This window comes from Brassica napus, chromosome C9, assembly GCF_020379485.1.
Source record: "Brassica napus cultivar Da-Ae chromosome C9, Da-Ae, whole genome shotgun sequence".
In the NCBI taxonomy this organism is placed as follows: Eukaryota; Viridiplantae; Streptophyta; class Magnoliopsida; order Brassicales; family Brassicaceae; genus Brassica; species Brassica napus.
In genome coordinates, this window is record NC_063452.1 from 39,605,905 (window position 1) to 39,632,775 (window position 26,871).

The window sequence follows — 26,871 nt, forward strand, 5'->3', positions numbered from 1 at the left end:
AACAAAAGCATTTGTGATAACTGGGTAAATCACATCATTGAATAAGAACCTTATATATATGAATGAATTAAAATAGAAAATTCAAGATATAAGTAAAAGATATAATCTTAACGAATTGATTAAGAATATTTGCTTAATATTCTGGTGGCCAAATTAAGGTAAGCACATAAATAAGAATATATCGACCGTAAAGTATATTACTTAGATTCTGATATCTTGTATATTTACATATTCTAAGCATCATTCTAGTTCATATAATGATCATTTAGATGCATTTAGAGCTTGTTTGGGTTGCATTGCATTTGTGTGTTTTCGGGTTTGGAGAAGTGCTAATCAGGTTTTGGAGCTTAAGAGGTCATAAAACGTTCATGATGATGAAGATTGGCGTGGTAGCAGGCGAGAATTGCAACCAGATGATGGCTGCGAAGAGGAGGCACCACCGCGGGCAACCTTCGCAGGAAGAATCTGATCACGGCAAGGTGTCGACGAAACGGAACCCTCACTGTAACCATCCTTCGCGGGGTAGTCATGCCCGCGGCCGTGTGTCGTCAAAACTGACAGGGTGCTTCGCAAGTGATGATCACAGGATGTATTGGTCGCGGCCATTGCATGTGTTTCGCGGGTGAAGATCGCGGGCTGGAGACGGTTGCGGCTGAGACACTAAATAGCTTTGATCCATGTTTTAGTTGGGTCGTCCCAGGATTGTTGGGTTGACCCAGTTCGTATTCTAGCTTAGTATAAATATGTTTTGGACCTAAAGGATTAGATTATCTTGTTTTCTATCTAAACACAAACCTATTTTGGTGAAAGATTCAGTCTTTAGCTTCTTTTCATCTATATATCTTGTGTTTATTGGATTATGTTGATCACTAATCAATGATTAACCTTAAATCACCATTGGGTTTATCATGTCTATTAGTGAGTAGTTACTTTTTGAATCCATGAGTTAGGTAGATCTAGGATGGTTAATGAAGATTTAAGGTGTTTAATGATTAAATTTCTTTGTTTCTATGCATACTGAGTGTTATTAATGCTTGATTTGACTTGATCACTCTCATTTTGATAATAAACTATTTTATAACCGGAAGATGTTTGTTAAAATGCTTGACTGAACTTAATATTGCTCTAGCTTGAATAAGCAAAGAGATTTGATGTTAAGATTGCTAGATGGTTAGTAGACTTGAATATAATGCATGCTTGAATGATTTAAACCAATGAGAATTGATGTTTGATTCATGATTGCATAGTGATCTCTACCTTGGGAAAGGATTGATCTTTATTTGTGTTCTAGACCTATAGGAACTTGTGATTGCTTGAAGTTAACACCTTGACTTGGATTTAATTACCTTAAATTGCTTTAATCATGTGGGTTCTACCTTATCATTTGATTGAAAACTCTAGTTATTGCTCTTGTTTGTTTGGTTCTTGAATTGAAATCACTTAACTACCTTGATTACTTAACTATCTTGATTGCACTTAGATTAAGCATTACTTGCATTCTCTTTGCTTCAAAATGACTTAGAATTTGGATTGACACTTTTATACTACTTTGATACTAGGATCCTAAAAAGACCTTATCAGATTCTCATGATGTTATAAAGGTAAATGTAACAATAACGAAGCAGTCAATGTTTATACGTAACATAGATTATCTATTTTGTTCATGAGGGTATTAAAAAAAAAATGTTTGACACAACATGCAACTCGAATGAGAATTTCACATAAATCATATCTATACTAATAAAGTTTGTTTTTCTCTCTTCTAAGGAAGCCATCTCAGCATTGAGTGTTCCTTCTTTTGACACTTGAAATTTTTACAAACGAGATTTAACGTCCTTTGTTAGTCGTTTACAAGGCTATGTAATTCATGTGACCCAGAACTAACCAATCTTAGCCCACCAAAAGCCCATATCAGCTTCCATCTTCTTTCTCGGCTAGGAAAACCTTGCTTCCACACCCTCTCTGATACCGCCTTCGTAACAGCTCTGCTGTCTTTCACACCAAGTAATAAAGCTTCTCATTTATGGGTTTCAACCCAAACCTCCCACTATGTAACATTAAATTTTCCTACCCTTGTTGATTTGGGATTCCGGTCTTTTCATCCTATAAAATGTACACAGTGGTGAATATCACTGAATCCAACTTTTTCCTAACTAATACTTTCATACTCAGCCAATAGCAATGATTTCTCCACCATCTTTTGCTTTCTGATTTGAAGTTCGGCCACTGTTGAGGATATGATCCTAGAAATCATCAAGATGATTAAGAAGAAAAATATCAAAGCTCAACAATCATATTGGTAACTCACGACTCAAGCTCAACAATCATATTGGTAACTCACGGCTCATTGGATATGAAGAACAGTGAAATATATACATTGGATATGTTATATATACTAGGTGTTTTTCTGCACCATGTTCATAAATAAAAGTTTCAAATTTTATATTATATTTAAAATAAATCTTTGTTAATTTTAGATTTTATTATGTTCTAGAATTTACTTTTAAAATTACATGTAAAATTAAGATAAAACTAAGTATTTTTATTTAAATGTATATTTAATAAGATGTGTATATATTAAAATATTAATCTCGGAAATTTTTTTTATCTATTTCTTTTGGTTAAAATATATTAAATCAAATTCTAAAAAAATTAAGAGAAATTTTTGTTAGCTATATAATTATCAAAACGTAAAACTAAATAAAATTTTAAAAAATTTGTATATATTAAAATGAAACTAATGGTATTGGGATTAGAAAATTACATTTTTTTAAAAAAAAAACAACTAGCTAAAATTTTGAAGAATTGTTTTAATAATAAAATTTATATAATTATAAAAAATAGAATTAAAGAATATTTTAAAAATTGTAAATTATGACTATATTTCTATTACAACTGTTATATTATTTTTATTATACTAATGATGATATATGAGTTATTATCATATTCTAAAAAGTTTAGCAAAATTATAAAACAACATTAAATGTAAATGTTCATGTCACAATTAAATTCAAGCTATGTCATCATTAGTAGTAATGCCATGTCACCATTTTTCTTTCAAAATCAATGTGGTAATGACACGTGGCAAATCACTTGTCAAATAATGTATAGAGGATGGTTGAGCCCATTTTGGAGGCGATACAAGTCCAAGAATAGTAAAAAATAGTTGCTCTATTTCTGGTCAAAAGTGATGAACATTGGAGTGAATTAGTCAAAGAAGGCCAAGAGATGTTCAACAAACATTTAGTAGCATTGTTGTTTTTATAACGCTGATTTATTATGACATTACATTTATGAGAAATATTACATAAATAGTAGCATTGTTTTTAGTTTAGTCTTTGCTTGACTTCAATACACTTAAATAATTAATAGCAGTCCAATAAATAAGTTGTAATTTCCATTGAAATAAAACAGACTTTTCTTGTTATTCTTGGAAACCCTTTTTGAGAGTGATTCTCATGTTTGTTCATTCAGGAACTTTTCGATATTTAATTTGGTGTAAAACTGAGATAAAACCGGTAGTATCAAGTGAATCTCTCCATCTTCACTTATGTCGCCATTCTATGAATCCAACGACCATCACCAACGTTATAAGTCTGTGCATTCCCTAGATTCAAACTATCTAGAACGTGTCGAGCATTGAGTCAATGGTTTAATATACCCTTGGTTAAGGTTTCAAGCTTGATCAAGTTATCTTGGATTATCCATCTACCCTTCCAGAGATCCGGTTTTATCCAGGGTCTTGTCAATTGGTATCAGAGAAATCTCTGGAACTGGTATTCTATCATCTTTTCATCATCTATCTTTCCGTCTTCTTTTCTTCTATTTTTATTTTTTCCGTTTAAATTATTTTGTCTTGTTTACTGTCTACTGATCGTTGGACCTAGTATGTTTAGGTTTTTGGTTTAACAAGCATTCATATTCCACACTGTGATTCTTGGAAATATATACAAACGTTTTGAAATTTGAAACCATGGGAATGCATTTCACCATGAGAACAAAAGAGACAGTAACTAAGAATGACTATTGATTTCGATGGTAACTTGGTTTCTTAGACGGGGAATTTGTTGGTAATGATCCAATTTGTGAAGGAATCGAGAGTATTGACATCTGCTCTGTAAAGTTTTTGAGTGAACTCAAGGAACATAGGCCAAGTAAAATCAGGGTATCTTCTTGGTGTCATCTTCTCCAAAATCTCACTTGGTGGCTTCACAACTTTGTCTCTCTTTGGACACAAGAAAAAAGCCATTGATGTCCTCGCGCTCTCTCTGTTCACAACCGCTCTATGCAAACAACTCTTGAATATCCCGTTCGATAGAGCCTACATAACCAAAATTTATCAACTATCTTTATAGGAGTAACCAAAATGTATTTCCATTTTAGATCATTAACTATACCATGAAAGTGTCACCAATATTGACGACGAAAGCTTTAGGATTGGGGAGAATGGATTGCCACTGATTGTCAACAAAGACTTGAAGGCCATTGACTTGGTCTTGGTGAAGAATAGTCAAAGAGCTTGGATCACAATGTGGTCCTGTACCTAATGTGAGATCTGGTGTTTGGCATGGAGGGTAATGATTTAGCCTCATTATCGAATCATTCTCTTCAAAAAATTCCCTGAAATGATCTTTCTTTATGCCTAAACTAAGACCAAGAAGCTCCATGATTTCGAGTGACAGGCTGCTCATTGCTTCACAGTAGTTTTGATACACCCTCCTGTAAACATATTAACCGGGGTAAAACATTAACAAAGCCGGTCAAATTTATTTCCGGTTTAATAATTCCGTTATAAGAAACACGTTTACTCAAGTAAGGCTAGAAAACAGAGGAACATATGACATATTTGTTTTTTTGCTCTGTTTTATATTTCTTTGTTCTGGTTTAGGACACGTACCCAAACTGTTCAAACTCTTGTCCTAATGTACCGGAGAAGTAATCTTGAACGGTTCTTGATCCACTTATTTCGTTGGAAAACGGGAAAGAGAGAGTCTCCTTCCATGGGAGCTTGGTGGAGAATCTTCCGGTGAAGCTACTGGCATATCCCCAGCTCTCACCAGGTTTCCTTTGGGCTCTCTGTTTTCCGGCGAGAGGCATGTCGAAGAAACTTTCCATGTAACGGTGAGCATCGGATATGAGCGACTCGCTGACTCCATGATTGACGACGAGGAAGAAACCGTGTTTGGTGCAAGCTTCTGCGATGAGTCTAGAAGCCTCTAGAGTTGTGTCTTGGCTCGAAAGATCGATGAAAGGGACGTTGAGCTCGGGAATGTCAATTGAAGGTTTCTCTTTGTCAGGCCAAATGAATTGGTTTGGGATTTGAGATTGGACGTTAAGAAGAGAAGGGTTGAAGATTAAGGGAGGAGTTTGGTCGTTTTCAAGATCTTGTTTTGGTTCTTGTTCTTTCTCTGCAGGAGATGTTGGTGTTGTGCAAATTATCGCCATCTTTTAGGGGAGAGTTTTTGTGTTTTTGTTGTCTTGTTCTGAGTTTTGTTGTGGAGGAGATGGGGAAACAAATGGTCCTTAAGTCTTTATATAAGCAAGTTTCAAGTCTAGTTAGTGTACATTTGCTTTTCTTCACAATAATTGCGTTCCATTTTTTGTTTCCAGCATTTTGTAGAGGAGTTTGGGATTTTATACTAATCTAGTATCTTGTTTAAGTAAATACTGTATAATAGTAGTTCAAAATTATATTGAACTCAACATTTGGTCTCAATCAATAAGACAAAAAAAAAGCTAGACGACAAGTAATCCCTAAATTAAATGCGTCTTTGCTCATGTGCATGGTATTCCTGCATGTTCGATTCAGCCTTTATCCTATACAATAATACCTTCCTACGGAATCTTGCAATCATTTCATATAACTACTAGGTCAACAATCCACGCACCCAGAATGTTATATTTTATAAAACATGTATTAAATAATAACAAAAGATATGTAAAATATATTTTTATGATTTGATCAAGTTAAAATTATAAAAGTATTTGAATTTTTATCAATTAAAATATAATATATATTTTAAAATTTTGACTAAAATATTTATCAATTTTTGTTGTCATCATTAAAATTTTATATCGTAGATAATTAAATTTAACTGATGTTTAAATAGATAGACACAAATATATTTTAGTATGAATATTTAATAGTATCTATTAAATTATGCTTAATCTTCTTCTGGGTTTATGATTATTTGGATCTTTTCATAACAAAATTTTTAAATTACTGGTCACAATTTTTTTATATGAGACTTTTTGACAGCTTTAGTAGTTTAATTATAATCGTTTGCAAATATTTAAATGTAATATATGCAAAAAAAAGTTTAGTATATGATTAATATGATTTTAAAATTTATTTTACTAATATAAATTGTTATCAAATCTTTATTGTTCAGTATCATTAATTTCATATTAATTGTAAATCACATTAGGTAATTCAGTAGCTTTTATTTAAAGAAAAAATGAGAAAAAAACTTTTTTGAGCATTTGATTAATGAACGGTCCATTTTATTATATATGATGGCAGTCGTGTAATATTTCAAGTAATTGTTTTTTTTTCTTAATATGAGTGATAAGAGTTATGATATTGACATATAAGCATTGTAGTCAACCTTACTACTTAAAAAAAATGTTTCTTAAGAATGTATAACTTGAAAAATGTTTCACAATTAAATATAAGAGCATCTCGTAAAGAAACTCCATAACTTCAAATATATAATTTTTTTGCTCTCCAAAAAGAAATTTTAAAACTTCAAATTTGGAGTTCTAAGAAGGAAACTTCAAACTTGAAGTTTCACTACTCAAAACTTAAAATTTGAAGTTTTATCTTTTTATTTGCATTTGGTTCTTAAAATTAATTAAATATCACATTTATGATCCTTAAGTATTTTTTCGTTTATCGTTTTAATCCTTAAAATTTTTGTATCTCATAAATATTTCAAATTTGTTTTTTTATAAATTCAAGTTTTACTCATAAAATTAAATAAAAATATTTAAATAAGATTTATAATATTTTTAACTAGAATTAGATAACAAGAATATTACAAAACAAACTTAATAAAAAAGAGATACATGAAGACATAATTATTGCATGAATTTAAATATTACAACAAAACTAATAGTGTGATAAATTTTCTCCGGAACCTCTAAAATCTCCAAAATATTGTCCAAAAAAATTCTGTGTAACCGAAGATGTAGCATTACGAAAATAATTTTATGAAATAGTGTGGTATTTTTCTTGTAGTTTAATAACTAGTACATATATAAAAATATTATGAATTTTTACTAATTATGACAAATATAAAAACTATAGTGTAAAATATAAATAATTTTGAAGTTAAATTTGAAGTTAAATTTGAATTTTTTTTTGTGGAGAAGAGCACCTTGAAACTTCAAATATAGAGTTTTAGAAATTTTAAAATAGTGATATTTTTGGAGATACTTTTAGAGATGATACCGAATAGTGTGAAATGTGTGTACAGAATACAACAAAATTTTAAGAATGTCTAACCATTAATTAAGAAATATCTAAAATTTCACCTTACAAAAAAGTTATATGTTGTTCTTTACAAATACAAAACCTATTTATTAAATGAAAAACATATTCATTTGAAAAAAAATTAAAATGAAGAAAACTAAATTGTACTCAAATATAACTATTAAATTTTTAAAATTTATTAATGAACATCTCTTTAAAACTAAGAAGGATCTTGATCTAGCTTCCGTGGAACCGGAAATGGATACACGAAAACAAAATATTTCGAAACATGAAAACATGATTTTTTTTTTTAGAAATACAAACATTTAAAATATTATATATATATATGATTGATCAATATATAAATTTATTAATTTCTATATTTGTTTTATCTAAGATAGAAAATCAAGTAATGAAATAGTATTATTTTTCTTTGCAGATTCTATAAAACAATTATCAAAGAGCAGAAAATAAAGCATGTTTCCTTTCGATAAAATTAGGAAATAAAAGATTTCTCCTTATATTCATTAAATATAAATAGATTATCTTTAAAGAAAAAAAAAATATCCTTCACATTCCCAAAAAAGAATCTTGTGTTTTTAAATGGCGTTTTCAAAATAAAAATTTCAAGAAATATGCTCAGTGGGTTTCCAAGAGATTTCGATTTAAAAACATTTTCCAGAAGAAAAAAAACAGATTATCAACCGAGTTTACATGCAACATAGACATGATAGCGCCACAACCCCCTTTTTTTGAAAAACTTCCACCCATTTTATTCTTAGACGAAATCATCTTTTCTGTTTAATGAATTTTGAGGTTTTATTTTATCCAATTTCAATAATTAGATTTAAAGAGTTATACAGTAATTCTCATCCATTATTGGGAAATCAGAACCCTTAAAGAAGACTTAAGAACCAATTTTTTTTTTGATAATTCGGGGATATCCGGTGGGTCGAGACCCAACTGACTAGTCCGTTAAGAGTCTGACTACGGCACCAGCCAGACCCGGTAAGCTCACAAGGGGAATTAGTACCCATGTCGCCTGCCTATATAGATGTATAAATCTGAGTTGACGCAGATTTGAACCCATGTTTCTTAGGGACACTGAGACACTATGCGCCACCCGGGCACACCCGCGTGGTTAAAACCCAAATTTTCAGCCATTATCAACAACGTAATCAGATTTTATTTATTTACATCATCTTAAAATTCGTTTACGTTCAGTGTATAACAACATTTGAGTTTTTCGTTCGGTAAATTAACAACTAGCTCAATTTGTTTTAAATGGATGCCTACGCGTATGAAATCCATATTTGGTCACTAAAAATTAACAATATCGATACATCCTCTGGAATCAATTTTAGCTTCGTTCCAACAAACAAATTGCATGGGAACAGGAACTAATTGGGTATTTTAATGGGCAAAAACAAGTTAATTAAATCAATGGATTCTTTTTGTGGTGTCTGTTTTTATAGTTGGCAGGGGGCAGAGGTTCCCGAGGTTGTGTTTTGGCTGTGTTTAGGAGAAATTTTAGTTCCACATACTTATGTAAGAATTTAAACTTTTTTCAATTTTAATTTATCAAGTTGTGCGTTTATTTTCTATTGGATCTCAAAGAAAAATGAAAATTACGAGACATATAATGAAGAAGATGAAGAAGAATGACCATCCTTTTTGGCCAAATTGGAAGAATTATCGCTTATCCGTTTTATATTAATTTCTGCTCCATATATTTTATTCCTCATTCTTTGAATGTCCGAGCTGTTTCCGTGCTCGAGGTCTTGTTTTTTGTTTTATGTAGAAACAGATTCCAAATTTAATGGTTCTTCAAACCACCCTCTTAGAATCTAATTAATTCTTTCTGTTTCTGTTTAAGTGTCGTTTTGCGTCTGTGCATACGCATCAAGAAAACAATTAATTTTGTATATTTCATATATAAAAACACAATTACCAATACACCTAACCATATTTTAACCAATAGAAAAATAAATTACTGGATAAAACTAATAAATTTTGCATTGAAAATCGAAAACGCATCTTATTTTGTAACGAAAAAAATTCTCTACAACGACACATATTTAGAATTGGAGGGAGTACAATTACGGAGTTTTTGATGTCAATTTTTTTTTTTCAGAACATTCATTGTAAAGATGCTCTTAGATTCTATTGGTCTAATCTCAAAATAGAAAATTCAGTCAAAATCATCACACATGGGCATGTCCAACCAATAAATGAATCAAAAAATTAAGTAGTCCATCCCTTTTATAAAACTACCGTACATGGCTCAGAACAAAAACTGATAACGAAATGATTGCTATTGCAAATGAAAAGATCTATTTAAATTCCATTTTTAGTAGTATTTCGTTACTTGGGATCAAAATATAAAAACAACTAATTTTTAAGAATGCAATGAAATCGTGTAGCGGATAATGAAAAATTAAATTATTTGAATCTGATTTGCCCAATTCAAATATTTTAATTATTTGGTTAACTAATTTTTACAAATAATTACCTAAGACAATAAGAAACACTCAAGATATCCGGGAAATTTAGGGTATCCGGATCCGTCGGATCCGTGGATTTAATATCCGGATCCGGATTCGTAGTTTCCGGATATCCGAGTTTCGGATATCCGTCTCGATATTCTATTATCCGCGGATATCCGGATCCGGATCCGGATCCGTCAAAATAATTAAAAATAATTTTTTTAACAAAAAATATTAATTTTTTTAATATAATACATAAATTAAATATTTATAAATATATTTATATATGTTTATAATATTGTAAAAACTAAAATATAATATTATAAGATTAATTCATGTATAAATATTAATATATCAAATATAAATATTAATAAAATTTAAAAATTTAATGTATTTTAAAAATACGGATCCGGATCCGGATATCCGGACCTAAAAATTAAGATATCCGGATCCGGATTCGGTTTGCACGGATCCAAGATTTTACTACCCGGATTTGGATCCGGGCACCCCGGATTTGGATCCGGGCACCCCGGATATCCTATTTTCGGAGCGGATCCGGAGCGGATCTCGGATCGAATCCGGATCTCGGATAATAAGTCTCAGGCCTAACGTTATATACTATCTTTTGAACGAAGAAACGAGAACGTTCTGCATTGTTACCGGTAATAAACGAGTTGGAACTTGGAACAAGTGTCCGTTACGTGCTCAACAGTAATAATTACCCATTTTCTCGCAGGGAAGTTTACTCAAATATACAATATTTTAGGACAATTGACTAGAACCATATAGATCTTTTTTTTATTACTGGCATTTTTTAAATACCAAGCGTGCTCTTTTTTACGTTATGAGAAAAAACATATTTACAAGAATGCCATTACTTTTCGCTGCCACGTAAGCAAAAACCTGGCGCCATGTAGGAATTATGTTTCGTGTTTTCATTAAGCCAGCCGTAAATCGCTACATATATCGTTACGGCTGATTTATTTCTACGTGTCAGCTGAATTAATAAAATCGGCTGACTAAAGAGTCACAAGGCTGATTTAAGAACATAAGTCAGCCGGCCTGTACGGCTGAATTACAAAAATGTGGCTGATTTATGAGATAACGGCTAACTTACAGACAACGGTTACGGCTGACTTATACATCGGGGGTTTGTTTTATGGAAAATTTTCCTGAGTTGTAGTTAAGAAACGGCTGAGTTATGTTTCCCCGACCGAGTTAATGAATATCGACTGACTGAGTTACATAATTTACGGCTGACTAATGTGATGTTGTTACGGCTGAGTTTATGTTAAATCGCCTGTAATAGGATGGATTAACAGTAAACTCAGCTCATTTACGGCTGACTTATTAGCGAAAGATTAATTACTAGAATATCATTCGTTTGACGGCTGATCTATGTGACGATACGGCTGATTTATTGTTTTTCATCCTAATTACGGTTGATTACGGATCAAAAGATTAATTACTGAAATAGTATCCACGGTTCGGCTGACTTACATTGTAAATCAGAGCTGATTTACGTAGGCTGATTTATGTATTCGTTTGTCGGCTGATTAACCGATTTTCCATGTCATCCGCCATGTCATCAACTCGGATTTGCCATGTCACTGCTAACGAACTACTTTACAACTACGTTTGTCTGTCTGTTCATCTTCTTTATCTATCTATATATCTATCTTCTTCATCTTATTCTTCATCTTTCTCCGAGATCTTATGGATCCGGTAATTATTGTTTCTGGTAACTGGATTAAGAAAAACAGATATGTATTCAACGCCGACAGTATAGGGTGTAGAGTTCTGCATTTAGATGAGAAAACAAAACATGAAGAATTCGCAAAGTCTGTACTCGATGATTACGGATTGAATGAATTGAGGCATCAGAAAACAATGGCGCACGACACTCCACCAGTTTACGGAGAACAATGATGACGAAATGAATCTTAATGACAGAGCAAGAGAGACGATGAACAGAGCACTATCGTATGTTTTTGTATTAAGTTTTGGTTTTTGGGTTTTAATGTTTTGTATTACAGCAGGGTTTAGGGTTTTCTTGATTAGTATTACGGCTGAGGTATGGATTTTAATGTTTTTGTATTACGAGTGAGTTAAGGTTTTTTATGTTTCTGTGACACGGCTGAGTTTTGTTCTTAATGTTTTGTGTTACGGCTGAGTGGATGAGTTATGGATAAAATTCCCGCTCAAAAAACAAAACGTTGCAAAGCGAAACGTCGCGATAATATAACTGTTCTCTGCCTATAAATAATGTGTCTACTCTAACAGTACAACTTTAAACTCTTTATTTTCCACAATTACTCTTTATCTCTATTTTACACAATTACTCTCTATCACCCCTCTCAAAGCAAATGGGATATTTCCCGATTCTTGAAATGCCTGAAGAAATTCAGGCGTTGGTGGTTGAACATGTGGCCGGTAACTCCTTCCAAGATCTCTATGGCCTTAGAGCATCGTGCATTGTTGATGAAGGCGTTAGCAGATCGGCATAGTGTATTCCATTTTTACGATGTATTATCCGTTCCCTGGGGAATCAATATGCCTGCTGAGTTGTTGAAAACTTGCTACACTGAGAGAAATCCAAGCACACTTTATATAAAGGGTGTTCAGTTTGTCTTTACATATAACCTTAAAGAAGAAGGAGTTGCTCTCATGAAGCTTGCAGCGGATGCAGGATATGAGCGTGCTGTGTATACACACGCAATGACTCGGAAAATCTTTTGGGATGATGATGAGGGGTATTTTGCTCGTTTTCCAAGGGAATACGTTATCAGGATCGGGAAATTAGTGCGATCTGTGAAATGGGGATGGGGTTTGTGGCACGGTGACGAGTTCCGTGCAAAGTGGGCCGAGTTCATCTCAGCGGTTGTTCTGTCGTTCTGCAGTTGCCAATGTGCTCCTCTTTTGAGGCGAGAATGTCCCTGCTTGTGCCACATTGATACCACTAAGGATGACAACATGTGTTACCGCTGTTTCTGGATCAAAGAGGGTTGTTCTTCCGTGACTTTGAACCAATTAGTTTGATTAGGAACACAATGAAGTGGTGAAGATGCATTGTATCAGAAACCTATTTTTTTTTGTTCTTTGCTATGCCATTATGTATGTAGAACAACATATTAATGTATGGGTTTATGGTAATGTTTTCGGCTGAGTTTTCGTTTAATTACGGCTGAGTTATCATTTAATTATGCCTAAGTTATCGTTAATTTACGGTTGAATTAACGTTTAATTATGTCTGAGATATCGTTATTTTACGGCTGAGTTATCGTTTAACTATGTCTGAGTTATCGATAATTTATTGGCTGAGTTATCGTTTAATTATGTCTGAGTTATCGTTAATTTCTGCCTTATCAAACTTTGTAAATACTAAAGTATTATCGTCTCCATGTTATAAAGGCCTCGATATTAGTTCTGAGCCGTATTTTCAACACTTTTGAAGCGCCATAATATATCAACACGGTCAAATCAAGAAAGACGAAACGTCCCATTATTATAAGGGACGTTCAATATTATAAAAAAGTATTACCGTGAATATTAAATCAGTTTTTAAATACTAAAGTATTATCGTCTCGATGTTACAAATGTCTCGATATTAGTTCTGAGCCGTATTTTCCACACTTTTCCCGTATTTTCCATACTCAGCCGTTTCATTAATATTAACGGCTGAGGTATATTTTGAGTTAAATAATAAAGTATTACCGTCTCGATCTCTATGAAGGCGTCGATGTTATATTAACCAACATGGCTGAGTTATCTCAAATATCATTGCTTAGTTATATTAACGTTACATTAATGGATTATTTCCTGATACTTGAATTGCCTGAAGAGATTCAGGCGTTAGTGGTTGAACTTGTGGCCGGTAACTCCTTCACAGATCTCTATGGCCTAAGAGCATCGTGCAAGTCGATGAAGGCGTTAGCAGAGCGGAGCAGGGTAAACCATTTTTACGATGTGTTCTCCGTTCCCATGAGACTCAATATGCCTCCTGAGTTGTTTAAAATTTGCTACGCATAGAGAAATCCAAGCACACTTTATATGAAGGGTGTACAATTTTTCTTCACATTTAACCTTCAGGAAGAAGGACTTGCTTTCATGAAGCTTGCAGCGGATGAAGGATATGAGCGTGCTGTGTATACATACGCAATGACTAGAAAAAAATTTTGGGGTGATGAGGAGTATTTTGCTCATTTTACAAGGGAATCAGTTGACAGGATCCAGAAACTAGTTCGATCTCTAAAATGGGCATGGGGTTTGTCGCACGGTGACAAGTTTCGGGCAAAGAGGGACGATTTCATTTCAACCGTTGTTCTTTCGTTCTATAGTTGCCAATGTGTTCATGTTTTGAAGCGAGATTGGGTCTTGTGGTACATTGAAAACAGTAAGGGTGACAAAATGCGTAACCGTTGTTTCTGGATCAAAGAGTTGGGGCTCTTCTTCCGTGAGTTTGAACCGATGAGTGTGATTAGGGACACAAGGGAATGGTGAAGATGTATTCTATCAGAATCTTTTCTCTTTTTATGTTCTTTGCTATGACATTATTACGGCTGGTTTATATTTTACATTATGGCTGGGTTGTCTTTTAATTACGACTAATTTTTTTTTATGGCCGGGTTCTCTTCAATTACGGCTGAGTTTTAATTTCATAATGACTGAGTTATTTTGTTGGAGTGTTATTTAATTACAACATGGCTGAGTTAATTAAATACGTGACAGCCGAGTTATTGTTACTTAAAGGCTGAGATAATGTTAACTTTTTGGCTGAGTTTTGTAAAAAAATCCAAGATACAGACAAGGAATCCGCCATGTCATCAACTTGGATTTGCCATGTCATCACTAACGAACGAAATTTACAACTTGCTTTATGAGACTGTTCATGTTCTTCTTCATCTTAGTTATCTATCGTCTTCATCTTTCTCAGTTGGTTATGGACCCGGTAGTTATTGTTTCCGGTAACTGGATTAAGAAAAACAGATATGTATTTAACGTCGACAGTAGAGGGTGTAGAGTTCTTCATTTAGATGAAAAAACAACACATGAAGATTTCGCAAAGTCTGTTCTCAATGATTATGGATTGAATGATTTGAGGGATCATATTCAGTATAGCTACATGTTCTCGAATAAAGCATTGAAAACAATGGCGCACGACACTCCACCAGTTTACGTGTCCAATACTCGACAATTGCAAGGTTTTCTAAGCCTAAAGAAAATCGAAAAACTACGTCTCTGTGTGGAGATTACGGAGAACAAGGATGAAAGAGCAAGAGAGAAGAGTAAAACATTTTTCAGATTTAGCTCAGAAGTAGAAGCTTCAGAAGTTGAGTCCAGAGACGAAAATTACAGTGGGAGTTACGATGGTTTCAGTTTGGAGAAGGAACAAGAGGACAATGAGAATGACTGCTCTAGTAATGTGGAAGGAGAAAAACACGACGTAGTCGGAGAAGATGAAATATGCAAAGAAAACGAAGAAGATGAGGAATTTGAAAGCCGATTTGATATGTTCGACGATTCGGACGGTGCGTCATCTGAAGATGATAACTTCAGCTCATACGGTGAGTCTCCTACATAAGACGAAGATTCACCAACGCTACCTCCCAAGAAGAGATATCAGAACTTCTCGATGAGCGGATCTAAAGGGAATCTGGAGGTTCTAAGGTTGGAGATGTCGTCGATAGACATTGCGGTTGGTCAACGATACGAGAGTAAAGACGATTTGGAGAGACGACTGAAACTTCTTACAGTGAGGCATCAATTTGATTTTGATGTAGAAAAATCAACCCCGACATCATACGTTGTTAAGTGTTGGGTTGATGGATGTCTCTGGAGAGTTCATGCTTCTACCCAAGGAGAATCCCCAGCGTTTTATGTTCGTATTTACGATTCGAAGCATACATGTTCTGTAACTGAGCGTTCTAATCGATCTCGACAAGCAACACCAGATATTTTAGGAGAGTTGTACAAGAACTTTCTCGGCAACGTTGGTCCAGCCGTTCGCCCTACGAGCGTCGGAATAGCTATCACTAAGCAGTTTGGTATACAGTTAATTACTTAACGATACGTCTGAGTAATATCAAATGTAGCGGCTAACATATTTATACAATGCGGTTGGGTTACTATAATATTAGATGCGGCTGAGTTATAATAAAGATAGGGTTGAGTTATTTTTACGTTGTGGTTGTCTTAATTATTTGATGCGGCTGAGTTATGAGCATCGTTTTTTCATGTGAACAGATGGATTATTGGAAATCACACCGGACGCTGAAATTCGCAAGGGAAATCGATGAGGGAACACCTGAGTGTGGGTTTGAAAGCTTGCCTTCTTACTTATACATGATAAGAAGGCAAAATCCGAGTACAGTTACGCGTCTTCAAATCGATGAGCTTGGAAGATTCATGTATGTGTTTCTTGCCTTTGGTGCGAGCGTAAATGGCTTTCCTTTCATGCGCAAAGTTGTTGTAGTCGACGGTACGTTTCTCAATGGTAAATACAAAGGGACGCTACTCACAGCACTAGCTCAGGACGGTAACTTTCAAATTTTTCCAATAGCCTTCGCAGTGGTTGACACTGAAAATGATGATTTGTGGCATTGGTTTTTTACGCAACTAAAATTTTAGATTCCTGACGACGAGGGTCTTGTGTTAATCTCGGATAGGCATAACTCGATAGGGAAAGCAATTAGAAATGTGTATCCGTTAGCTTCTCGGGGAATATGCACCTACCATTTATATAAGAACATATTGGGACGGTACAAAGGAAAAGATGTATTCCGTCTGGTGAAGAAAGCGGCATGTTTTAGGATGTCTGACTTTACTACGATTTTCGAGGAGACTGAAGCGATTAATCCTGCACTACACGGCTACCTCCAAAGAGCTGATGTCCGACTGTGGACGCGTGTTCATTTCCCGGGCGAGAGGTACAATTTGATGAATACAAACATAGCGGAATCAATGAACAGAGCAGTGTCGAATGCTAGAGGTCTAAACATTGTTCGAATATTAGAATCGATATGGGTTATGATGACCAGATGGTTTGCTGAACGGAGAGAGGATGCCAGATCGCAGCCAACCACGCTTACGCGTTGTGTCGAGAAACTACTACATGTAAGTCAGTCGTAACAGTAAAAATAAGTCTGCCTTTAAAATTCATAAAATTCTTAAGTCAGCCTTTGTAGTTCTTAAATCAGCTATAATATGTAGTAAGTCAGTTGTTTCATATTTATTCTATTTTTGTTAATAGGGTCGTGTAACTGCCGCCAGAGATTTGACGGCCCAAAGGATTGATGATCATCACACTGAAGTTAAATATGGATCTTCTAGCGAGTCTTTGAATATTGTTAATTTGGTAGAGCGAAAGTGCACATGTCGGCGTTTCGAACGCGAGAAATTGCCATGTGTACACGCAATCGCAGCTGCGGAGTACAACAGTGTTTGTCGTATATCCCTGTGCAGTCCTTACTATAACAGTGCATATTTGGTGAGCGCATACGCTGAATCGGTCATGCCGGCTGACTCAGCGCAACCTGTTCCAGAAATCGTGGCTAACCAACCCTGCTTGCCCCCGTCTATTCGTCAACAACCAGGAAGACCTAAGAAAAATAGGATGAAATATGCTTTAGAAGTTGCACTTCAAAACAAACGTCCTAGGAAAGAACACACATGTTCTCGATGTAGACATAGTGGACATAATGCGAAAACTTTTCCGATGTAAGCAAGTGTTGTAGGGATTTTCATGTTTTTGTATTACGATTGGGTTTTTGTTTTAATGTTTTTGGTATTACGGCTGGATTAGGGATTTTCATGTTTTTGTATAACGGCTGGGTTTTTGTTGAAAGTTTATGTATTACGGCTGGATTAGGGATTTTCATGTATTTGTATTACGGCTGAGTTTTTTTTTTCAAACGCAATTGTTATAATTCCCGCCCAAAATAAGAAACGTCGCGAAGTCAATAAACGGCTGATTTATTGAATGAATTTGTATTACGGCTGGGTTATGGAATAACTTCCCGCCCAAAACAAGAAACGTCGCAATATCAAAACCGTTTTACTGTCAATAAATAAGGCACTTCTCGAACAATTATATGTTCAACTCTCTAATTTTTACACAATTACTCTCTCTCTTTCTAAATCAATTTCACAGTAAATGAAATATTTCTCTCTTCTTGAATTGCCTGAAGAAATTCAGGCGTTGGTGGTTGAACGTATGGCCCGTAACTCCTTCCAAGATCTCTATGGCCTCGAAGCATCGTCCAAGTCGATGAAGGCGTTAGCAGAGCGGCGTGGTGTATACCATTTTTACGATGTGTTATCCGTTCCCTGGGAACTCAATATGCCTTCTTCGTTGTTGAAATCTTGCTACGCTGAGGGAAATTCAAGCACACTTTATATAAAGGGTGTACAGTTGTTATTCTCATTCGGCCTTAAAGAAGAAGGCTTTCTCTCATGAAGCGTGCAGCATATGCAGGATATGAGCGTGCTGTGTATACACACGCAGTGACTCGAGCAATCTTTTGGTGTGATGGGCAGTATTTTGCTGGTATTCCAAGAGAATCAGTTCAGAGGATAGGGAAACTAGTGCGATCTGTGAAATGGGGATGGAGTTTGTGGCATTCTGACGAGTTCAGCCAAAATAGGGCCCTGTTCATTTTTGCTTATCTTCCGTCGTTCTACAGTTGCCAATGTGCAACACATGTGGAGCGACAATGTCTTTGCTTGTGGCACATTGATGTGACTAAGGATGACAACATGTGTGAGCGATGTTTCTGGATCAAAGAGATCGGCATGGTCTTACGTGATTTTGAACCAATAAGCGTTATTAGGGACACAAGGAAGTGGTGAAGATGTAAAATCTAGCGGAATCTTATCTTTTTATGTTCTTTGCTATGCCATTATGTATGTCTTAGAACATATTAATGTAATGAAGGCTTAGTTATTGTTTCTTTTGACTGATTTATAGTTTAATTACGGCTGCGTTACTGTTTTATGACGGCTGAGTTATTGTTTTCAAGCACACATATCATGCAAACATCAACAAACATCATGCAGAGTTATTAACAGCGTTATTAATTATTGCTGAGTTATTGTTTTATGACGGCTGATTTATTGTTTCTTTTGGCTGATTTAGAGTTGAATTATGGCTCGGTTTATGTTTAATTACGGCTGAATTATCATTAGTTTAATTAGGCTGAGTTTTGGTCACATAATATAAAGTCATATTAGCATTAAACACTAATGAAAAGAGGTTAAAATCGGTATTGCATTACGTGCAGACATGGAAAACGTCAATTGAAAATGAACGGAGGGAGTAATAATTAGCCTCGATATTCTCATATCGTTGGCGGAGTTAAAGTATAAATCGTCTTGATATTATAAAGACCTCGATATTTTCCACACGCGCCACCATTAAGCGACAACTCAGTCCAATCAAGCAAGTGGAAACGTCCCATTAATAATGAAAGTGAGTGAGTGATAATCTACGTTGTGGTATAAACAATGATGAGTTATCTTAAAGTTGTGACTGAGTTACTTTATACGTTTTGGCTGAGTTAGCTTAAAGTTGTGACTGAGTTATATTAACATTCACAGCTGAGTTTTGGCTATGTTTATTATGGCTGAATTATCGTTAGTTTAATTACGGCTGCGTTTCGGTCACTTATGGCTGGGTTTATGTTTAATTGATGAGGAGTTATCATTAGTTTACTTCACGGCTAAGTTACTTTAATACGTTAAGTATGAGTTACATAAAACATAGGCTGACTTATATGTACAAAACATTACTAAACAAAGAAGTAGTAGTAGCAAAGTAACGACATTCAAACCCCACAAACAACCACATTCCTCAAACACCGACCTTGACTCATACATTCTTCTCCTTTTCCCTCAGACTCCGTCTTCATTACTTCAATCTCTTTCTCCAACCGAACAACGTTAAGTCTGAATTCTGAGATGTCTTTGTTTATGCCACTTATCAGTGACTTAATATCCTCAACCTCTTCAACCAAACACTCATCCGCCCATTTGAATAAATGTCTCTATTTTCACCAATATAACCAGATCTAAGTATTACGCTACAGAACATGCGAAATAAGAACCAAAACGAACCTTATTATATCATTTTCCGCAGCAATAGTACAATCTTCCTGGATTTGTATCGGTTCCAGATGTAGAAATGTAACAGGGTTCACCACACCACCATTGTTTCGGCGTTTCTCTTTCCGCGTTCAAATGTCGTCTGTAAGAATTTCCTGAAACGCATGATGAAGAAGACATTTTTATTCTCAAAATAATTTCAGAAACAAAATGGAATTAAATGGAATTAGGGTGAGTAAGAAGACAACATGATGAAACGGCGACGTTTACTTTTTTCCTTTTTAAGTATTAAATATATAATATTTAAATGTCTCGATATTGTAAATCCCGACACATGCGTGGCAGCCGTGTCTTTCAAACTCTTAATAATTAGCCTTGATATTAGGTTTGAGCCGTATTTTCTACACGCGCCATAATTACTCGACAACTCAGTCAAATCAAGCAAGTGGAAACGTCCCACTAGAAATGTATTATATTAACATTCACAGCTGAGTTTTGGCTATGTTTTATTATGGCTGAATTATTATTAGTTTAATTACGGCTGAGTTTCGGTCACTTATGGCTGGGTTTATGTTTAATTAACATTCACAATTGAGTTACCGTATACGTTTTGGCTAAGTTAACTTAAAGTTGTCACTGAGTTAACATTCACAGCTGAGTTACCTTATACGTTATGACTGAGTAATTTAACAGATACGACTGAATTATATTTACATTATGGCTGAGTTATAATACTTAATATAAAAGAAATACGAATCGACATGTTTACATTCAGGAACCGAAATTATCAGGTTCAAAATACAGACAAGGCATCACTTTCAGAAACTAGAATTGTCAGGACCAAACTCTTCAAACATGTGGACGAGATCACGCCAAACTCTTGTTAACATACACAAAGGCTTGTCGACTCCGTTTGCCAAAGTTTTCTTCAAATGGCGCATCTGGAAACGAAATAGCGTTCTGGCCACAAGATTAACATGTGTCCAAACTGTCGAATTATGCCTTCGATCCCACGTGCTTTTGCGCTACAACAAAAAAGATTACAAAACTGTTGAGAACACAAAATGAAAATAACTCAGCAACGTTATGCTGCCATTTTAAGTGGACAAACTGTTCTTACAGCGAGTTAAAAAAACCATCGTTCCTTAAAATGATCGGGAATGGCGCGGTATGTCGGCCAATCATGAACCCATCCTTTTGCAAGAATCGACGGGATGACGAGGGAGAGATCACTTAAAAATTTGAACCAGATAGTACTGGTTGTGTCAAGCAATTCACCCGGACCAGGGTATAGAAGAGGGAGGTTTTCATGATTTCCAGAGCTTAGTATCGCATTGACACTGTTCTCTAACATCGTTGAATAACCAAGAACAATCGGCATAAGTTTTGATGGGGATAGAGATATATTGTTTAGGTTTTTTCTAGAGAGAGAAAGGTGTAAGAGAGGAGACAATATATAGAGAGGTACAGAACGTCAAACATCTCGAGTTAAAATTTCCTAAGAATCAGTTATCTTTTTTCCGCCAAACGTCAAGATTAAGTTACACTTTACGGCTGAGTTACTTTAACATTTACGGCTGACTTAGTAATTGGGGTTTAGGGTTTAGGGTTGCTTATTTAGGGTTTAGGTTTGCTTTTTTGGGTTTTTAGGTTTGGGATTTGGATTTATGGTGCAAGAAATATTATAAAAAACACAAATTCATAATAAATAACACAATAATAGTTTATATATCTATCAGTTAAGTTTATAAATAATTGTAAGACAACATATGCCTTAAGATCATGATTGATTCTAAACTCGTAAATTCAATAAAGAAGACACATTCAGTTGATTATATATTTACTTCAGATTTATAATTGGAGTTTCAATTTAACATTTTAAAGTATAAACATTTAATTTTTTTGATTCTATGTTATGTTTGAGGTAAGGCTGAGGTATAATATTGTAATGGCTGACTTATACTAATCGATACGAAAGAGTTATAAACATTTTTCGATTTTAAGGTAAGGTGGATGTATAGCTGAGTTATTTAAATAGATACGTTTGAGTTACACATAACCTTTCGGCTGAGTTATATTAACATTTTCGATTCTAGGGTATGTTTGGGGTAAGGCTGAGTTACACATATACGACACGGCTGTGTTATAAAAACGATAAGACTGAGTCAAATACTTAATAAAGTACAAAACAACATAAGTCAAGTACAAAACAACAACATAAGTCAAGTACAAAATAACAAACACAGGTTCAATTAGCCAGCAAACTGCTCATCACAGTATTTCCTCCTTCATCGAGGATATCTGCTGCCATCTTCATCCGTAAACCTTGAATATTTTTATCGTTTATCCCATCAAACGTTACACCAAGCGCTAGACACTCCAAAAACTTCAACGAATACACCCCACAATCGCCAATCTGGGTGTTTTGTGGAGTGTATCTTTTGTTCATCCTTCTGAATGAGAACTTCTTCTTACTAGGGACTCGGATATTGGCAGGAATATGATCACCCAACATAGCGAGAATCATGTGCGTCAGCGGTTTAAATGAATTTAGAATTCTCTGCTCACTTTCGGGTGTTTCCTCTCCAAAGATTGGATCGTAGCAATCAATTTTCTCCTTCTTCAGATCCACATGATACGCAACCCAGTGATTTTCGCTGGTTTGAAGACATCCGTACAAGTGATCCACATCTTTATACCACTTCAAGTTTGTTGGACATTGATCGGGAAGCTTACCCTTTAACATATCTTCATAACCATTGCCTTTGAACATGAACATACTAGGTTTTATCTTGAACTGAGTGAAATCGTGTATCAAAAAACTTTACCACCAAACGTCAATGAAGGCAATCCGCTTGGACCAGAATGGAGTGGGATCTCGCATGGACCTTTTAATGAGGACGTTCATATAAGCAGCGACATGCTACACAAATAATATTAACAAGTCAGCCGTGATATAATAAAAGAATATGTAAGTCAGCCGTAATCAAATATATAACTCAGCCGTAATATAATAAAAGAAAATATATAAGTCAGCTGTAATCAAATATATAACTCAGCCGCAATATAATAAAATTAATAGATAACTCAGCCGTACTAAAGACTTACATTATCAAACACCCATCCATATTCCTTTCCTGGTCACGGTCTTTCATGGATGAGTATGCTGTAGAAGTCACTCTCATGATCAGCTGAGAGGACTGCTGGTTTATCTGCTGGTGCTGGTGGTTTGGGTGGAATTCCCTTAATGTGTTGCATCAGTTTTTCGAATAGCACCAGATCAACAGGTGCTAGAGGGTCATATATTACTGATGAAGGAGTAACATTCTTCCTCATGCACGTCGTTCCATTCTCTCCTACGTACGGAAAAACTCCTGGTGAAGAAACTGTCGTCATTGAAAACCCTTTTGGAGATAACCGAACACTTTTCTCCCGATATTCCTTAATTACGGCAGATATAACCACTTCAGATCTCTCAACGTCAGACTCTGGCGCGAATTCGTTCTCTTCTGCAACAAGTGCGTCAATCACATCAGCAAATACACTGTCCTCTCCAGATTTTTGTACCTTGCATCTTGTTACACCAGAACGCGGTGGAGTCACCTTTTTGTTCTTTGACTCAGCCTGTTTTTGCTTCTTTAGCTCAGCCTCTTGCTTCTTCTTTAACTCAACCTCTTTTTTGGATGCCTCAGCCTCTTTTTTCTTAGACTCAGCCTCTTTTTTCTTAGCCTCAGCCTTCTCCTTCCTCTTCAACGCATCATCTGCCAGTGCTACTTTTTTCTTATCAGCGGCATCCTCATCCTTAACAGTACGCCTGCCCCTACAGCCGCGTCCATAGGCTAGAACCTTAGCATCCTTATCATCCTTAGTAGCCTTTGCAGGAGAAACTACTACGAAATCAAGATGTTGACTATCAAGATCAGTAGCTTTAGCGACATTACCAAACTCCTCAGCCAAAGTCCTTTTGACCCCTGATTCCTTATCAAGCTCCTTGGCCAAATTCTTTTTCGGTCCAAAAACCTTACCAGGAGTCGCAGCTAACGCTGGACTATTGACAGACTTCTGCTGCGTTTGAACCAGCGGTGATGCCAACGATAAAGATTTATCTGCTGATGGTGGAGAGGGGTTATCATTGTTTTCGGGAATTTTCCCAACTCCCAGAACTTTCAGACGCTCCTCCAGTAAAGCTTTCACCCTGTCATCAATGGTCTTTTGGTCCATCAATGGTCTGTTCCGGTCTAACTTGTAAGCTTCCAACCGTGAATCAATCTGATCAAATTTTCTGGAAATATTATCCAGAGTACTCACAATGGTCGTCAGAGTCGCTTTGTTCTCCGATTCCAAATCTTTGCTACTTTCCTTCTCGCTAGAACCCTTTCCCGCTGCAGCAGCTTCAGACTCATTATGTGTCTTAACTTTCTTCTGCTTCTTAGTGGGTGGCTCAGCTTCTGACGAAACTCCACCCTTCATTTTCTTCTTCTTCTCATTCCCCTTCCCCTGCGCATTCCCCTGCGTATTCCCCTGCACTTCCCAAAAACCTTTCACAAATCTACCAGCTTGTATGTCTGTTATCAAGCTAACGAGTTGTGGGTCGTTAGGTTCACCCGGCCATTTAGGAAACATCTCTTCAATTGAGTCCTTCAAAACCATTCTCCTCACACGCACCTGCAACACCAGGTTATAATTAAACTCAGCCACCAAAATAACACATAACTCAGCCATCAAATATAATAAATCAGCCATCAAAAAACTAAAAACTCAGCGTTAAACCTTACCTCGCCATGCTCTTTGATTTCGGCAGCCAACAAGTTATCAAAACTTGCACGTGTACGCTTTCCACCCCATCGCAAAAGCGGAACATCTTCATTATTCACCACTCTCCCAAAATTCTCACCGAAGCAGGCGACGGATTCATACGCCCAAATCAATAACGCGACGGTCATGCCGCTTATTGTGTATGACCCTCCTTCTGGTGCCAACGTTTTAATAGAGTCAATGAGAACTTCGTATGCAGTGCGACCCCATGGATACGATCCCATGGCTTCATCGTCGAATACCCTTATTGCACTTTCAAAAGGTATCCTTGAATTGTGATGCAAACAATAGACTCCCATGGCTTGAAGAAGTAGCAGCCCCATCCACTTACGCTTTTCAAAACTCCAAAGCGGACAGAACGCAAATGTTTCCTTCAGTTCATCTAACTTGGGTCCCATCCCAAGCGGCACCTTCAACTCCTCCCAAAACTCTTTGTATTATTCAGGTACAAAACTTTATGTTGGCAATGGACCTGTGTTTAACCCAGTGATCTCACCAAACTCGAGCAAGCTAAACCTGATAGCCTCATCAACCACGAGACATCATATCTCCTTCTTATGTACTCGCAGCTGTTTACATAGTAGATAGTGTACGGTCCTACCAGACCATATGCTTTCGCGTCCAGCTAGCCTAGCAACTACTCCAATGGGAGAGTTCACTAGTTCTTCCCACACATCAAGTACAATTGTTTCTCTAATGTGGGGGAAATTTCCTAGACGGAAATTGTGATTAATATCTTTTTTTTCCAGGTTAGAAGACCTTTCAGGGCAAAGTCTTGGAGGGTAATCCCGTGATTTAACTTCAGCAACATCCATCTGATCATATAACCCAACAATAAATCAGCCACAAGATAACAATAACACAGCCATAACATAACAATAACTCAACAAAATAAAAATAACTCAGGCACAACATAACAGTAACTTAGCCATAACCTAACAATTCCTCAGTCACGACATAGCGATAACTCAGCCATAACATAACAATTACTCAGTCATAACATAACCCTAACTCAGTCGCAACAAAACCCTAACTCAGACGCAACAAAACCCTCAACCATATCACAACATAACCATATCTCAGTCGCAACAAAAAATATAACTCAGATAAAATATAATATATAACTGATCCATAAACTCAACCAAAACACAATATATAACGTCGCGACATCCTACCGGAAGAGACGAACTCGTAGATAAGAATGCGGTGAAGACGATTTCGTACAAACGATTGAAGACGACGATTTGGGGAAAAAAATATCGGAGAAGATACAGTATCAACGACAGAGAGTTAGTTCGAGGAAGACAAAGTAAACACAATGTCGACGAGGATTTCGGAGAGTGGGAGAAAGCTTGTGGTTCCTTCTTCGAGACGACGACAATGTTCTTCGTTTCTTTTTTTTTTTTAACCCCTATGTAGTTGTGGAGAAGGAGACGGTTCGATTTCTATTTTGCTTATGTGGATTGTTAATTACTGATGTGGATTTAGTGTTTAAAAATGATTTCAATTAAAAAAAACTAACCAAAAGCTCTTATTATCATTTTCTAGGTGTATCCAAACATTCTAGTAATTTTAAAAAGATGTATAACATTCTAGTAATAAACCAATTTTCTTATACATTAGTAATTTTCTCTTTCTCGAATCAAGTATAATACTAAAAATCTATAACCATAATAAACGAGTTCAATAATATATGATCACTACATCCGTAAAATATCATTTTGGCCAACTGGTAAACCTTGGTAACTTTTCAACGATAAACTGTTCATAAGGTCACCAGTTTCATTGACAATATGAGAAAATTAGTTCCAATACTAGTGAAGATAATTATTTCACATTTCCTAAGAAAATCTGTAAGTGACTGTGGAATGTGGATATTGATGAGTGATAAAGACTTAACCACCAAAAATGTCAACTCCGTAGTGCGACAATAAGACAAGATGCACGTTGGTTACAAAGATTGTAGTGGTGCTTGTCTGAATTGGTTTATGATGAACA

At 35.6% G+C, this 26,871-nt stretch overlaps 2 protein-coding genes across 2 annotated transcripts; one reads left to right on the plus strand and one right to left on the minus strand.

Annotated features, from left to right (window-relative positions):
- Positions 1-3,897: 3,897 nt before the first annotated feature.
- On the minus strand, positions 3,898-5,595 carry LOC106423674 (gibberellin 20 oxidase 2-like). Its single transcript, XM_013864444.3, has 3 exons — positions 4,898-5,595; positions 4,398-4,719; positions 3,898-4,321 (listed from the first exon to the last, which is right to left on the minus strand). The coding sequence occupies exons 1-3, from the start codon at positions 5,443-5,445 to the stop codon at positions 4,052-4,054; spliced, it is 1,140 nt and encodes a 379-aa protein (XP_013719898.1). The 5' UTR covers positions 5,446-5,595; the 3' UTR covers positions 3,898-4,051.
- Positions 5,596-16,203: 10,608 nt separating this feature from the next.
- On the plus strand, positions 16,204-17,680 carry LOC106423646. Its single transcript, XM_013864424.1, has 3 exons — positions 16,204-16,530; positions 16,588-17,073; positions 17,210-17,680. Exons 1-3 carry the CDS (start codon positions 16,204-16,206, stop codon positions 17,678-17,680), a joined length of 1,284 nt encoding a protein of 427 aa, XP_013719878.1.
- The last annotated feature ends 9,191 nt before the right edge of the window (positions 17,681-26,871 follow it).